The sequence below is a fragment of the Lissotriton helveticus genome, chromosome 1_1 (assembly GCF_964261635.1).
Source record: "Lissotriton helveticus chromosome 1_1, aLisHel1.1, whole genome shotgun sequence".
Classification (NCBI taxonomy): domain Eukaryota; kingdom Metazoa; phylum Chordata; class Amphibia; order Caudata; family Salamandridae; genus Lissotriton; species Lissotriton helveticus.
Window position 1 is genome coordinate 391,667,901 of NC_136057.1, and position 13,051 is coordinate 391,680,951.

The 13,051-nt window shown below is 48.5% G+C and overlaps 1 protein-coding gene across 8 annotated transcripts in view; it reads left to right on the forward strand.

The window, feature by feature from the left end:
• Positions 1–13,051, forward strand: part of TULP3 (TUB like protein 3) — a 550,002-nt gene that overhangs the window by 251,026 nt on the left and 285,925 nt on the right. For 4 of the 8 annotated variants that reach the window (XR_013606868.1, XM_078673739.1, XM_078673741.1 and 1 more), the window contains one exon: positions 1,210–1,368. The exons of 3 other annotated variants lie outside the window; for them this stretch is intronic. Coding sequence is in view for 3 of the 5 variants with exons in the window: in XM_078673739.1 (XP_078529865.1) it covers positions 1,210–1,368 (159 nt within the window). In the remaining 2 variants the exon portion in view is untranslated. Of the gene's footprint in view, positions 1–1,209; positions 1,369–13,051 lie in introns of those variants that run through there. One more of the 8 variants, XM_078673745.1, reaches the window with a different exon arrangement.

The window sequence follows — 13,051 nt, forward strand, 5'->3', positions numbered from 1 at the left end:
CTAGGTCATTTCAATTTCTATTCTCTCAGGGTCTTGTAAAAAGAAAACGTACCTACTGCTACTGGAGGGGTTGATGGAATACTGGTGGGGTAGACTATTATCCAGTTTTGTTTTTCTAGGCTGCAGGTTATTGAATACATTGAAGTACTTGTCCCTCTCTTTTCCTTTCTAGAAATATTTGTGCAAGAGGTATCTTGCCACTGTTCCTTAAATAGCGACTATTTAAGAAAGTGTTCATTAAATAGTGCTCTGGGACTCTGCTCATAGGTAGAACAATTCATTGTCCATTGTAATGGAGCTTCCCTAGAGGAGAAATAGGATTGCAGCTAAGTAACTATTCCTTCAATTCAAAGTTAAATGTTTGTTTTCTGAGTGCTTGGAACCCCTTTGCTGGAGGTATTTTTAGGTGGGGATTTATATCTTGAGCAATGATTTCTCTCTCCTTGCACTGTACAAAGCTAGCACACACTCCCATTTTTGCTTGCCTGGAAGTTTTTTTTGGTATTTTCAGACAATTTCATAACGTTTTTAGATGGCAGTTGGGGCAGGGGTGCTCTTTACAGATACGTGGTGTTTGCCGGTTATGGAGGTGAAATTGTGATAATACCATGGTTCTTTTATTTAATCATAAAATTAAAAAGATTTACTGTTATTGTGTCAAGAAACACTTACCAGGTGAATCCAAGGGAATACCCCATAGGTGTCTCCTCTTGAAATCGTACCCTTGTTGCATCTCTAGACATGAGAATCTGGTTCATTTTATTCTTTCTCCACTCACTGGTAGAATCCAGAATTAATATTAATGAGAGCATTTAGCCTATGCATAAATTCCTCATCAAGTAATTGCTTGCTTGAACAGTCCACATTTAGCATACAAGGCCTCTCTGTATGCTTGCCAATATTTGCCGTGAAACCCTGCACAGTATTCATAAATCCAAATTCCCTAAATTACTCTTAACTGTTACCCTCACCCAAACTTCCCAAAAAACAGTTCCAGCTCTTACATTGTTCTATTGCCCCTTAACTTCAGACTGTCGGGACTGGAACAATCTGGATCAAAAAGGTTTTGCACTGGAACTACATTGCAGATTTCATACAATGCTAGGGTACCATACTGTCTAGCTACTGTGAACGTAATTTTTTGTAAGAATCAGTTTAATGTTTTACTAATTTGTTATCTGAAGTTCGTTGATTTACTGCTTACTTTAGCAAAGACAGGAGAAGTGCAGTTGAAAATAACGTCAAATCAAATGGAACAAAGGCTAGATCAAAATGCTGAGCAAGATGAGTCTAAAGAAATGAGTAACGGAGAAAAGAAGCACCGAGCAGTCCCAGGATGGAGCTCAACTAATCGTCTAAGTCTGGGAGGTAGAGCTAATACGTTGGACACTCATTTTTGATTTCCTATTAAAATAGTCATCAGTACATTGAGTATTTTATAAGCGTACAGTATTAATCCAGTAATTTCACACCTTTTATTAAAGTATTTGTATTAGTTTTCCAAAACCTAAGCTGAGCAAAATTTTTTCCAGCCCATTGACATAATATGACATATCAACAGTATCTCACACGAAAAATAAGCCTGTAGCCAGCCACATTAATAATTTTGTCGACTCTGTATAGGGCAACATCAAATTAATTGTACATTCCAGCCCTGCCTTTGAACTTTCCTTTCCTTAGTTGCTATTTTATCCCTGGTGGTATGGACAGTAAAGATAAGCTTACTTTAAAATGTGCAGCATTCTCCTCTGTGAAGCTTGTTTGTTTTATTATGGCTCCGACATTGGTTTATCTGTTCAAATGTGATCTTTTTTGATAATCAATTTTATTGACTTTATGAAAAACAGCAAAGGAAAAACAATACCAGGCCTTAGTACATTTGTCAGTGCAAAACAAAGACAGGAGACTAGTTCACCAGCATACAAAGTCTGACATACGAGAAGAAAGTAACATCGCATTAGCCCAAGTCCATAAGTGACCTACTGAGCTGATCAGTCCTCTACCACGCCAACCCATTTGCTCCACATTCTACGAAACTTCTTCGGGCAGCATCTGGCCGCATGCATGGGCCGCTCCTGCGCACAAATCCATCCCCCTGCGCCAACGCCCCATGGTGGGTGCAGTTGAATTCAGCAAGTTGGCCGCAATGTCTCTTTTGGCCTCCATCAGAGCCGTGTTTAAAAAAAAAGTTTCTCAGCTCTGGAACCATCCAATCCCTCGGTAATGCCCAGGAGTGCGTTCATTGGGCTAAGGGGAACCTCCCAACCCAGGACCTCAGTTATTATTGACTTCCAATAGAGCGTGATTCTGGGACAAAGCCATACCATGTGATAAAAATCGGCCTGGGGGTATCCGCAGTGGGACAGGATGCATCAGGTCGGAACCCAGCGCGATGAAGACCCAGCAGCATGAGGTAGGCAGCATGTAGATAGTATATTTGAACTAGTTGGAGCCGTGCTGAGGCTGTGACTGTTTAAGGAGCCATCAATGCATCCCTCCAATCAGCATCATCCAGGGATCCAAGCCAACCCTCCCAGCTGCCCCTGAGGTGGGATAGGGAATTGGAGGTGTTATTTGTGAGGGAGCGATAAATGCGGGAGATCCCACCTTTCCCCAAGTTACCAGTCATTGTCTTGGCTTCCGGTGGACTATACTCTGGCAGGGAGGTGCCATCTGAGATGTGAGAGTGGAGGGCATGGTGCAGCTGCAGGTAGCGGTAAAACTGGGAGGCGTGGAGGGAGTACCGATTAAGCTGGTCCTGAAAGGCGCATATATGGTTCCCTCCCCAGACATACCCCAGTTGTGAAATCTCAAAGAGATCCCATGCTCTAAAGCCGGAGAGACTGACAACGTCCTGGAGCCATGTTCCGTACCACAGTGGGGTATTCTATCGGGTTATCTTACCCAACCAGTGGGTGTGACGCAGGGAGGCTCACCATGCCAGAAGCACCCCACGCTTGACCTCATGCAGAGTTTGGGAGATGTTCTCGTACAGCATCCCCTGAATGATCGAGAAACCCAAGTTATATAGTTCCAAGCAGTATGCCGGGTCCGACCAGCCGAACTCAAACCAGTCATGCACAGTAAGGAGCAGAGTTGCTAAATAATAAAGATAAAGGTTCATCACTCCCAGACCGCCGTCAAAGAGTGGTATCCGGCACTGGGTGAGGGCCAGCCTCGGCCTCCGACCTCCCCATAAGAATTTGGTGGCTAAGCTGTCCATCTCTCGGAATCCTGACCGTGAGAAGGAGAGGGGCGTGTTCTGGAGAATATAAAGAAATCTGAGCATAACCATAATTTAAAAAAGGGCTAATTCTGCCCATAGGGTTCAACGGTAGTGTTTCCCATTTAAGGAGGTCAGCGCGAACCCGTTTCACTAGTGGGGTTACATTGAGGGACCAGGCGAGGTCGGGAAGGAGGGCCACCCAGTTTCCCAGGTATTTGAATGACTGCCACCGAAGGGATATCGACGACTGCCACTCAAAGCACTCTCTCGAAAGATGGAGAGGGACCAGGACCGATTTGGCCAAGTACAATCGGAGGCAAGAGACTCGTTCAAAGAAATGTAGGGCCTGGAGGCATCGAGTTCCCGATCGAGCTGGATCAGACAAGAATATCAGAACGTCGTCAGCTTAAAGGGCAATCTTGTCCTCTTCCAATCCGGGCCATCTCCATCCTGTGAGAAGTGGGTCAGTGCGAACAAGAGATGCAAAGGGCTCCATTGCTAGCGCGAAAAAGAGGGGCGAAAGGGGGCACCCCTGCCTCGTGCCTTTTCTGATGGGGAAGGGGCGAGAAAGGGCGCCATTGACCATTACCTAGGCCTGTGGTTTACAGTATAGCATCCTAACCAGGTTGCGGAAAGGGGTTCCAAAACCCATCTCCTTCAACACTGCCTCTAGGTATCGCCAGTCCACCGAATCGAATGCTCAAATGTGATCTTTGTTAGTTAGAGGAGTGGTTAAAGAAGGAGGACCTTGCTATCTGCTATCTCCGTAACCTGCTCCAAGTGTCAAGTCACAAATGTCTATTCTTCTCTGTCCTCAAACAACTCTGCTACTTTAAACATAGTATTTGCTTTCCGTAGGTAAATTCAGCCCTCCTTCATCTTAATCAGGTCGGCAAGGCACCCACTGTTGTCCTGTACTCTTCAGTTGTACCTCCAGCTGTTTATTTAATTGACATTCGTCACTGCACATTCAGCCTCTTAGTTTCCACTTCTCCATATCTTTAGTCTTGATTCGTTCCCTCCACATTTGTGTTAAGAAAGAACAGAAATTCACACCTGTTAAATAAAATTGCATCCCAAATGTCTTGCAGTGTATAAACATGTCTGCAACATGTATTGCTGTGAATCACATATTGTGCACATTCCTGCCATCTAGCGCTGGGCTTGGAATGTTACAAATTGTGTTTTTTTCAAACAAAGGTTTTTTGTTTATGTGCGACTTTCAATACCCATAAAGCCCCAGGAATTAGCCTCCACCATAGATTGTTTTTTTTTGTCATTAGGGAGGGCATTTTGACTGCCCCATTACCTTGTCTAACCAAAAGTAATTTTCATCGATGAGGGACTGAGAAACCTGGAAATTCAACAACTGCACTGAGCAGAGCGTAAAGAGCACAGATCGCTTTGGGATAATGTTATCGGAGCCGCCCTTGGTCATGTTGTAGTAGAATAACTTGTTTGGGGAGGGGAAGAGTATGGAGAATACTCAGTTTGAATGTTGCTCCTCTTGCAATAGCAGTTTCTGTGGTTGGAGCAATATCCCATCTGTATCCTCCGTCTTCCATCGGATCACTATGAAGGCACCTGATCGGCGTGCATTACTTTCCAATGAAAACGGTTAGGGAGACCCTTTTAGTACCCCACTTGCATCTTTTTTAACATCTTCTGAAGACTCCAAATTCAGTGACGCAGGATCTGCATTATTGCCAATAAAAAACACGCCCAATTCTTAGGCCACACCTTGGTTTTCAGGCATCGACACAAAGGACTAGTCACAACTTCCTAGCATCTAAAAGTCCCAGTAGCTACTCATGCGGAGGATCATCTCTGCGGGGATTGATCCCGAAAGACCTCTCCACAGCAAGGAACGGCCTGAGAAGCACCTTGCCTTGTCTGGAAAAACCTCCTCCAAATATGCCTGAGAGTCTGCACCGCCATCTGTGGACAAGACCGTTTGATGCTAAAAGGCACCCTTCACACCTGCGGAACTCCGATGACGTGACTCTACTCCCAACATAATTCCAGTCACTCTTCAGCATAGAGATGGACTTCAAAGCCAAGCAAATCTTCGGTAACCAAATCACAACTGACGTACCGTGAAGGTGGTGAACAGCCCACATCAGAAGAAGAGCAATGTATTGACTCTAACATTGCCTTAATGTTGGCCACCCACTTCAAAACACACAGCCACATGACAAAAAAAAGCAGGCTCACTTTTGAGAAGGCAATTTTTGATGAAATTAGAGCTTTCCCTGTCGCTAAGAAAAAAATCAACCACACAAAACCTGCCACCATATACGTCTCCTTTGCATTATGTTCATTCTGGTGCAGATGATCCCTCTCTAGATCAGTGTCCAGGGCTAACAGAATACTAGGAGGAAGGGTGGCATGACTGCAGGTGGTATGCTCAAGATGAGACCGCTCTGGGGCCATAATTCTTCTACATCAGATGACTCCTCAGCCAATCATGCTGTAGCCACAAGAGCCGCAGCACATCACAAGGTTTCACTGCATGTGGAAGAGTATTCCAAATCAAACAGAACAAAGGCTAGATAAAAATAATGCAGAGCAAGATGAAACTAATGAAATGAGCAACAGAGAAAAGAAGCATCGAGCAGTCCCAGGATGGAGCTCAACTGATCGTCTAAGTCTGGGAGGTAATCAATCAATCAATCAATCATTCCATTTGTATAGCGCACTACTCACCCGGGAGGGTCTCAAGGCGCTTGGGGGAAGGGGTATGCTACTGCTCGAACAGCCAGGTCTTGAGTTGTTTCCTGAAGGCGCGATGGTCCTGGGTCAGCCGAAGGTGGATGGGGAGGGAGTTCCATGTCTTGGCAGCCAGGTAAGAGAAGGATCTTTCTCCGGCGGTGACTCTTCGGATGCGTGGTACGGCTGCGAGGGCGAGGCTGGTGGACCGTAGCTGGCGGGTGGGCGTGTAGAAGGTCAGGCGGTCGTTGAGGTACTTGGGGCCCAGGTCGTGGAGAGACTTGTGTGCGTGGGTGAGGAGCCGGAACGTGATCCTCTTGTCGACGGGAAGCCAGTGCAGGTTCCTCAGGTGGCTGGAGATGTGGCTGCGTCGGGGGACATCCAGGATGAGTCGGGCGGAGGCGTTCTGGATGCGCTGAGTCTTTTCTGTAGCTTGGCTGTGGTTCCGGCGTAGAGGGCGTTTCCGTAGTCCAGTCGGCTGGTGACGAGTGCCTGGGTGACAGTCTTCCTGGTCTCGGTCGGGATCCAGCGGAAGATCTTGCGAAGCATACGCAGGGTGTTGAAGCACGATGAGGAGACGGCGTTGACTTGTCTGGTCATCGAGAGGGAGGAGTCCAGGATGAAGGCCTGGTTGCGTGCGTGGTCGGTTGGCTTGGGTGCGGTGCCCAGGGCTGGGGGCCACCAGGAGTCGTCCCAGGCGGAGGGCGAAGATCCCAGGATGAGGGCTTCCGTCTTGTCCGAGTTCAGTTTCAGGCGGCTGTCCTTCATCCACTCGGCGACTTCTTTCATCCCTTCGTGTAGGCAGGTTCTGGCGGTGTCGGGTCTCTGGTGAGGGAGAGGATCAGCTCGGTGTCGTCGGCGTAAGAGATGATGTTGAGGTTGTGCTGGCGTGCGATGGCTGCAAGAGGTCTCATGTAGACGTTGAAGAGGGTGGGGCTGAGTGAAGATCCTTGCGGGACGCCGCAGATGACTTCGGTGGCCTCGGAGCGAAACGGGGGAGGCGGACTCTTTGTGTTCTTCCGGCGAGGAACGAGATGATCCACTCCAGTGCCTTCTTTTGGATATCGATGTTGCTGAGGCGCTGGACTAGGGTGCGGTGGCAGACCGTGTCGAACGCAGCGGAGAGGTCCAGGAGGATGAGGGCCACTGTTTCCCCCTTGTCAAGCAGGGTCCGGATGTCGTCGGTGGCTGCGATGAGGGCGGTCTCGGTGCTGTGGTTGGCTCTGAAGCCGGACTGCGAGGGGTCGAGGGATCCGTTCGTCTCGAGGAAGGCGGTCAGCTGTCTGTTGACTATCTTCTCGATGACTTTAGCAGGAAAAGGGAGGAGCGAGATGGGGCGGAAGTTCTTGAGGTCGGTGGGGTCCGCTGTAGGTTTCTTCAGGAGGGCGCTGAGCTCGGCGTGCTTCCAGCTCTCCGGGAAGGTGGCGGTGTTGAAGGAGGTGTTGATGATGATCCGGAGTTGGGGTGCGATGGTGGAGTCGGCCTTGTTGAAGACGTGGTGTGGGCAGGTGTCGGTCGGTGATCCGGAGTGGATGGTGTTCATCGTGCGGGCTGTGTCTTCGGTCGTCACCGTGGTCTAGGTGCGGAGGGTGGCGGTGGGGGGCGTTGGTTCGACGGTTGGGTGCGTGGGTGGTGCGCCGAAGCTGTTGTGGATGTCAGCGATCTTGCGGTGGAAGAACGAGGCGAGGGAGTCGCAGAGGTCTTGTGACGGAGTGATGTCGTTGGTGCTGGGGTTGGAGGACTCCTTGACGATGGTGAAGAGCTCTTTGCTGTCGTGGGCGTTGTTGTCTAGTCGTTCCTTCAGGGATTTCTTCTTGGTGGTGCGGATGAGATGGTGGTGCTTGCGGGTACCGTGTTTGAGGGCGGTCATGTTGTCGGTGGTCCGGTCGAGGAGCCAGGCTTTCCCGAGGGTGCGGCAGGTCTTCTTGGAGTCCTTGAGTTCGTCGGTGAACCAGGATGCCTTCTTGCTTCTGGGTCTGCTGGGATGGTTCTTTAGTGGCGCGAGGTCGTCGGCGCAGGCGGTCAGCCACTGTGTGAAGTTGCGGGCTGCTACGTTGGGGTCCGTTGTGTTGGCGGGTGGGCTCTGGCTGAGGGAGAGGGCTGAGCTGGTCGGCGGTGATCTTGCTCCAGCTCCTGTGAGGTACCTGTTGCGGGTGGTGGTGGGTCGTGGTTCTTTTGAAGCTGAAGTGGACGCAGCTGTGGTCGGTCCAGTGGAGTCCGGTGGCGTGGCTGAAGGTGATGTACTTGCTGGAAGAGAAGACGGGATCAAGCGTGTGGCCGGCGTAGTGGGTGGGGGTGTTGACCAGTTGCTTGAGTCCGAGGTTAGCGAGGTTTTCCAGCAGGGCGGTGGTGTTGCGGTCCTTGTTGTTCTCCAGGTGGAAGTTGAGGTCCCCTAGGAGGATGTAGTCAGCGGAGGGGAGGGCGTGTGGGCTGATGAAGTCTGTGATGTCTTCGCTGAATTGTGTGCGTGGTCCCGGGGGTCTGTAGACGGGGGTGCCTCTGAGGGTCGTCTTAGGGTCGGTGTGAATCTGGAAGTGGAGATGTTCGGCTGCGGCGAAGGAGTCGCTGGCGTCGGTCGTGATGCGGATGGTGTTCCTGTGGATGATGGCGATGCCTCCTCCGGTCTGGTTGATGCGGTCCCTCCTGATGATCTTGTACCCGTCCGGGATGGCGATGGCGATGTCGGGTGCAGAGGAGGCGTTCATCCAGGTTTCCGTGAGGAAGGCGACGTCCGGTGATGTAGCGTCGAGGAGGTTCCAGAGTTCCACGGCGTGTCTGTGGACGGAGCGGGTGTTGAGCAGGATGCACTTGAGGTGGTTGCTGCTGGTGTTTGTCTTGGCGGGTGCGGGGCAGGTTCGGAGGCAGGTGAACTTGCAGGTACAGCAGGTGAAGGGTCCGTGGGTGCGTCTCGGGGTGGCTCGGCAGCAGGCGTGGGTCCGGCCGGCATTGAGTGCGTTGAGAGTGGCGGCGTCGTAGGTCAGTCGGGTCGTCTTGCATCGGCGGAGAGGGCCAGGGGTCCTGGCGCTGGGCGCGGTCCAGGCTTGCCTTTGGCGCGCCTTCGGCGCACAATCGGCGCGCCCGCTGCGCGTCAACGTGGGGCGTTATAAGTAGGCAGCCGGGAGGAAGGTCAGCGGTGGGGCGGCGAATGGGCTAGCGGGGGCGGGGCCGCAGGGAGGCTGCGGCGGGAAAGACTGGTGCGGGCGGGCGGCTCAGCGACGGCTGGGTCGTCCGGTCATCAGCTGGAGAAAAAGGCGGCAAAAGGAGCAGCAGGCAGGAGGAGCGAGGGGGTGACCAGGCCACAGGATCAGGCGCAGTGGTACATTGAGCACTCTTTTTGATTTCCTAATAATATAGTAATCCGTACATTAAATGTTTTATAGGCATACAGTATTCATCCAGTAATTACACATCTTTTAATAAAGTATTTGTGTTACTTTTCTAAAACCTGAGATGAGCAACATTTTTGTCAGCCCAGTGACATATGACCACATATCAACAGTATCAACACATAGAGACTTTCTAAAAACAGAGGAGCATCCTGTTTTTACCCATGTTAATGGTCCTTTCAAAGTGAGGGTGGTTGCCTCATGGCTGGAAAAGCATCTCGCCTTAATCAGCCTTCAAAAAGAGCCATGGAGATCCAGTACTAGAGAAAAGTAATCACCAATGAAAGCATCCAGTCTGCCTTCGGTGCTAGTGGATGCAAATTCCTAGGCAGGTGATCACCAGTATTCTGTTGCCTCAGAGGTTTGCTAAAGAATTCGCCCGGAGCTTTAGAAGCACTTCATAGGTCTGCATTTTCATAGACATCACCTTTCAGACCTCGAGCGAACAAGATGATGGAGAAAATTATTACGCTACCATATCCATCACAGCAGTTGTGTCAAGATGGTCAGCAGAAAGCCAGGCAAGAGCAGTACTCACAAGCAGTGTTTGTGGCCATGGATGCTCAAAGGCTTGAGGTGTACAGGTAAAGGCACTTCGGCCTCCAAGCCCCACTAACTGTCCACCACTCGTTCGGGAAAACTGGACTATACTTCCCTCTCTGAAACAACATAACCTGGATCTGTAGATGTTATAGCTGGTGCTTGGAGATTCACACCATCATGGATTACCCCCACCCTCCTGATGGAAAAAGGGCAGGCACTTCTTCCAAAGGGTACAATAGAGATAGTGCCATCAGACCAACATGACCAAGGAGGGTATTCTCTGTACTTTCTCATTCTCCCCAAAAAGGACAAGAATTTACAACCAATCTTGGACCTAAGAGTGCTAAACCACTACATAACAGACCGCCATTTCAGGTTAGCTCCTCTACAAGATGTCATCCTCTTTTTGGCAGTAAGACACTATATAACAGCACTTTATCTTGAGGGCGCCTACTTCCGCTTACATTGGGTGTATCGCCAAATCGAGGTTTGTGGTAAGTGGAACACATTACCAATTTAAAGTATAACAGATTAGAGTGCCAACAGTCTTTGCGGTTTTCATATCTAGATGGCTATCAATTAAAGGGCATAAGCCATGCAAAAAACTTTGCCATACTAATTCTCCTTCAGCTTTCCCCGTCAATGGAGCTGTTATGGCATTTCATAGAGTAGTTCCCCTGTATCAGATTTCATGTAATCGGACTGTATGTAAGAATCATAATACAATTGTTGGGAATGAGGCGTCTTGTATAGTACTTATCCCGGTAACGTATGCATTCGCTGAATAAGAATCTACTGCCAGATATTAGTCACTAGTGCCTGGAGGCTGAGAGGACCTAGTGACCATTGTCTAACATGAGCTGCAATGGTGGAACAAAAACAACTTGTACTGGGCAGATTGTTTCTTGACCCACAGGCACAGCTGGCATTAACACAGGCACAGCTGGCATTAACACAGATGCACTCCCACAGGTTAGAGAACAGAAATTGGTTATCTCTTCTTTAGGGGTCACTGGTCACCATAGGAATATCACCTCCACTTCAGTGTGTTGGAGCTCAAAATTGAGTACCTAGCTCCTTGAGCCTTTTAAATCAGAATCGAAAACAAAGAGGCCTTTAGCTACAGCCAGTTGGGTTGGACCACTGTGAGACTACCTGCTGAAAATCTAAAGTGCAACAGCTAAAAGAGTCAGGAGGTTACTGGCAATGCCTTATGAGGCAGGAGGGGACACTTAGTTTTGGATCAAAGAGAAGACTAGTTGAATGTCATCAGCATAAGTATCTATTGAGATCCCATAGAGGAGGACGATATCTGCGAGTGGCCTCATTTATACATTGAACAGAGTAGGACTCAGAGAGGAGCTCTGAGGTACTCCATATTTTAAAGGGAAAATATCAGATGTACAGTCTTCTTCTAAACCTGAAACTTCCTATCTTTGAGGAATGACTGAAGCCAGGAAAGAACACTTCCAGATATTACAGCATTCGTAAGTCTTTGTACAAGAATGTCATGGTTTACTGTGTCAAATGGTCTAAGGTCAAGCAGAATGATCATGGCAGGTAGTCTTTAGGATTCCTAGAGCGGTCTCTGTACCTTAGACAGGTCAAAACCAAGTCTGAGTAGAATGCAGTAGTTTGTGGCTTTGCAGATATTCCGACAGGGTCTGGTTAGCATGTTTTTCTAGTATTTTGCTGATTCCTGAAAGGAAGGAAATGGGCCAATAGTTTCCTACCGTGGAGAAGTCCAGAATAGGATTTTTGTAGCAAAGCTTTAACCATGGCATGTTTCCATGCCAATGAGATGCCTCCGGTAGTAAATAAGTAAGTAAGATTCATCAATTAAAGCAAGGAGGGGAGTAACGAGTCATTAGCTCTGGCTAAAATTCTTGGATGGGCCAGTGCATTTGGGGATCCTGGCTTTACCGGATTCAGGATCTCTGTGAGCCTGTCTGAGGTCAGGATAGGAAATTCCAAGACCCTTGTTTTCAGTATAATGTGCCTGGTCATTATCAGAGATAGAAATATGGATAGAAGGAGAGTGGTTCAACTTATTACAGATGTCTTGGATGTTCGTATGAAAGAACCTAGCCAGGTTGTTACACCAACGGTGACAATTCCAAAACGGGGGCAGTAGAAGGAAACGCAAGAAGAGATTTTACAATGCGGCATGGTGGGAGTCCTGCGGTAATAGTAAAATAGCAGTATAAAGCTAAAAGGACACTCTCCCTTGAGAATCAAAAGTATTTAGTAGCTAGTTAACCTCATTAAAGAACATCCAAACTCCTGGCAATCACATTGCAGACCCCTGAGTATCCATCCCCTGCAGAGCCCCTATACCTCCGATTTATTACCGCATGTTGTGTGTTAGGGAGTCTCCCTGAGCTCTACTCAGTCACAGTGTTTCTACTTTGAACTCTTCAACTTTCAGCTAGCAGTTCCCTTTCCTCATCATTCTCTTCAACTGAGGTGCTGCTAGAAAGTGAGTTTACTACTTATGTCTGTTTTTTCTGTATTTTCCCCAGTATGTCTGAGTCTAAAAAAGGGCTGTTTAGGCCCTGCAAGACTTGTGAAAAGTCCAGGCTTTTCTCAGAGGACCATCCTAAAGAGTGCCTATACTGTCTATATTCAGAGCACAGACCTAAAGACTGTAAGCACTGCCGGACTTTCTCATCAAAAATCCTCAAAGATTGTGAGGAAAGGCTTCTTATTTGGCTTCAGAAGAAAAGATCTAGGAGGGATTCTGACTCCGAGAAGGAAGAGGCCTCATTCCTCCTCAAAGAAAAGGAGATCCTTCTTCTGGTCAGAGAGATCTGAAAAAACAAAGATCTCAGAACAAGGAGTCTTCAGTGGAAAAGAGAGGTAAAAAAGAGCAACCTGGCTCTTCTCAGACCCAAAAAAGATCTGGTTCTGTTACTCCTTCTGCGCCGCTTCCTCACAAAAAATCTGCTCTTTGTCGGACCCGTCGACGAGGCATTCTCTGCCTACAACCGTTGAAAGGAAGACTCAGTTGACGCTTTCATCAGCGACAGCATCAACGGTGAAGATGATGATGACGGCTGTGTCGTCAACGAAGACTGAAGTAGTGATGTTTTTGTTTTTCCTCTGATTCTACTTTTTAGCATGACCCGTATGATGAAATCATGGCTTTTGCCAACAACAACAACAATTAAGAGGTTGTTTGACCTCA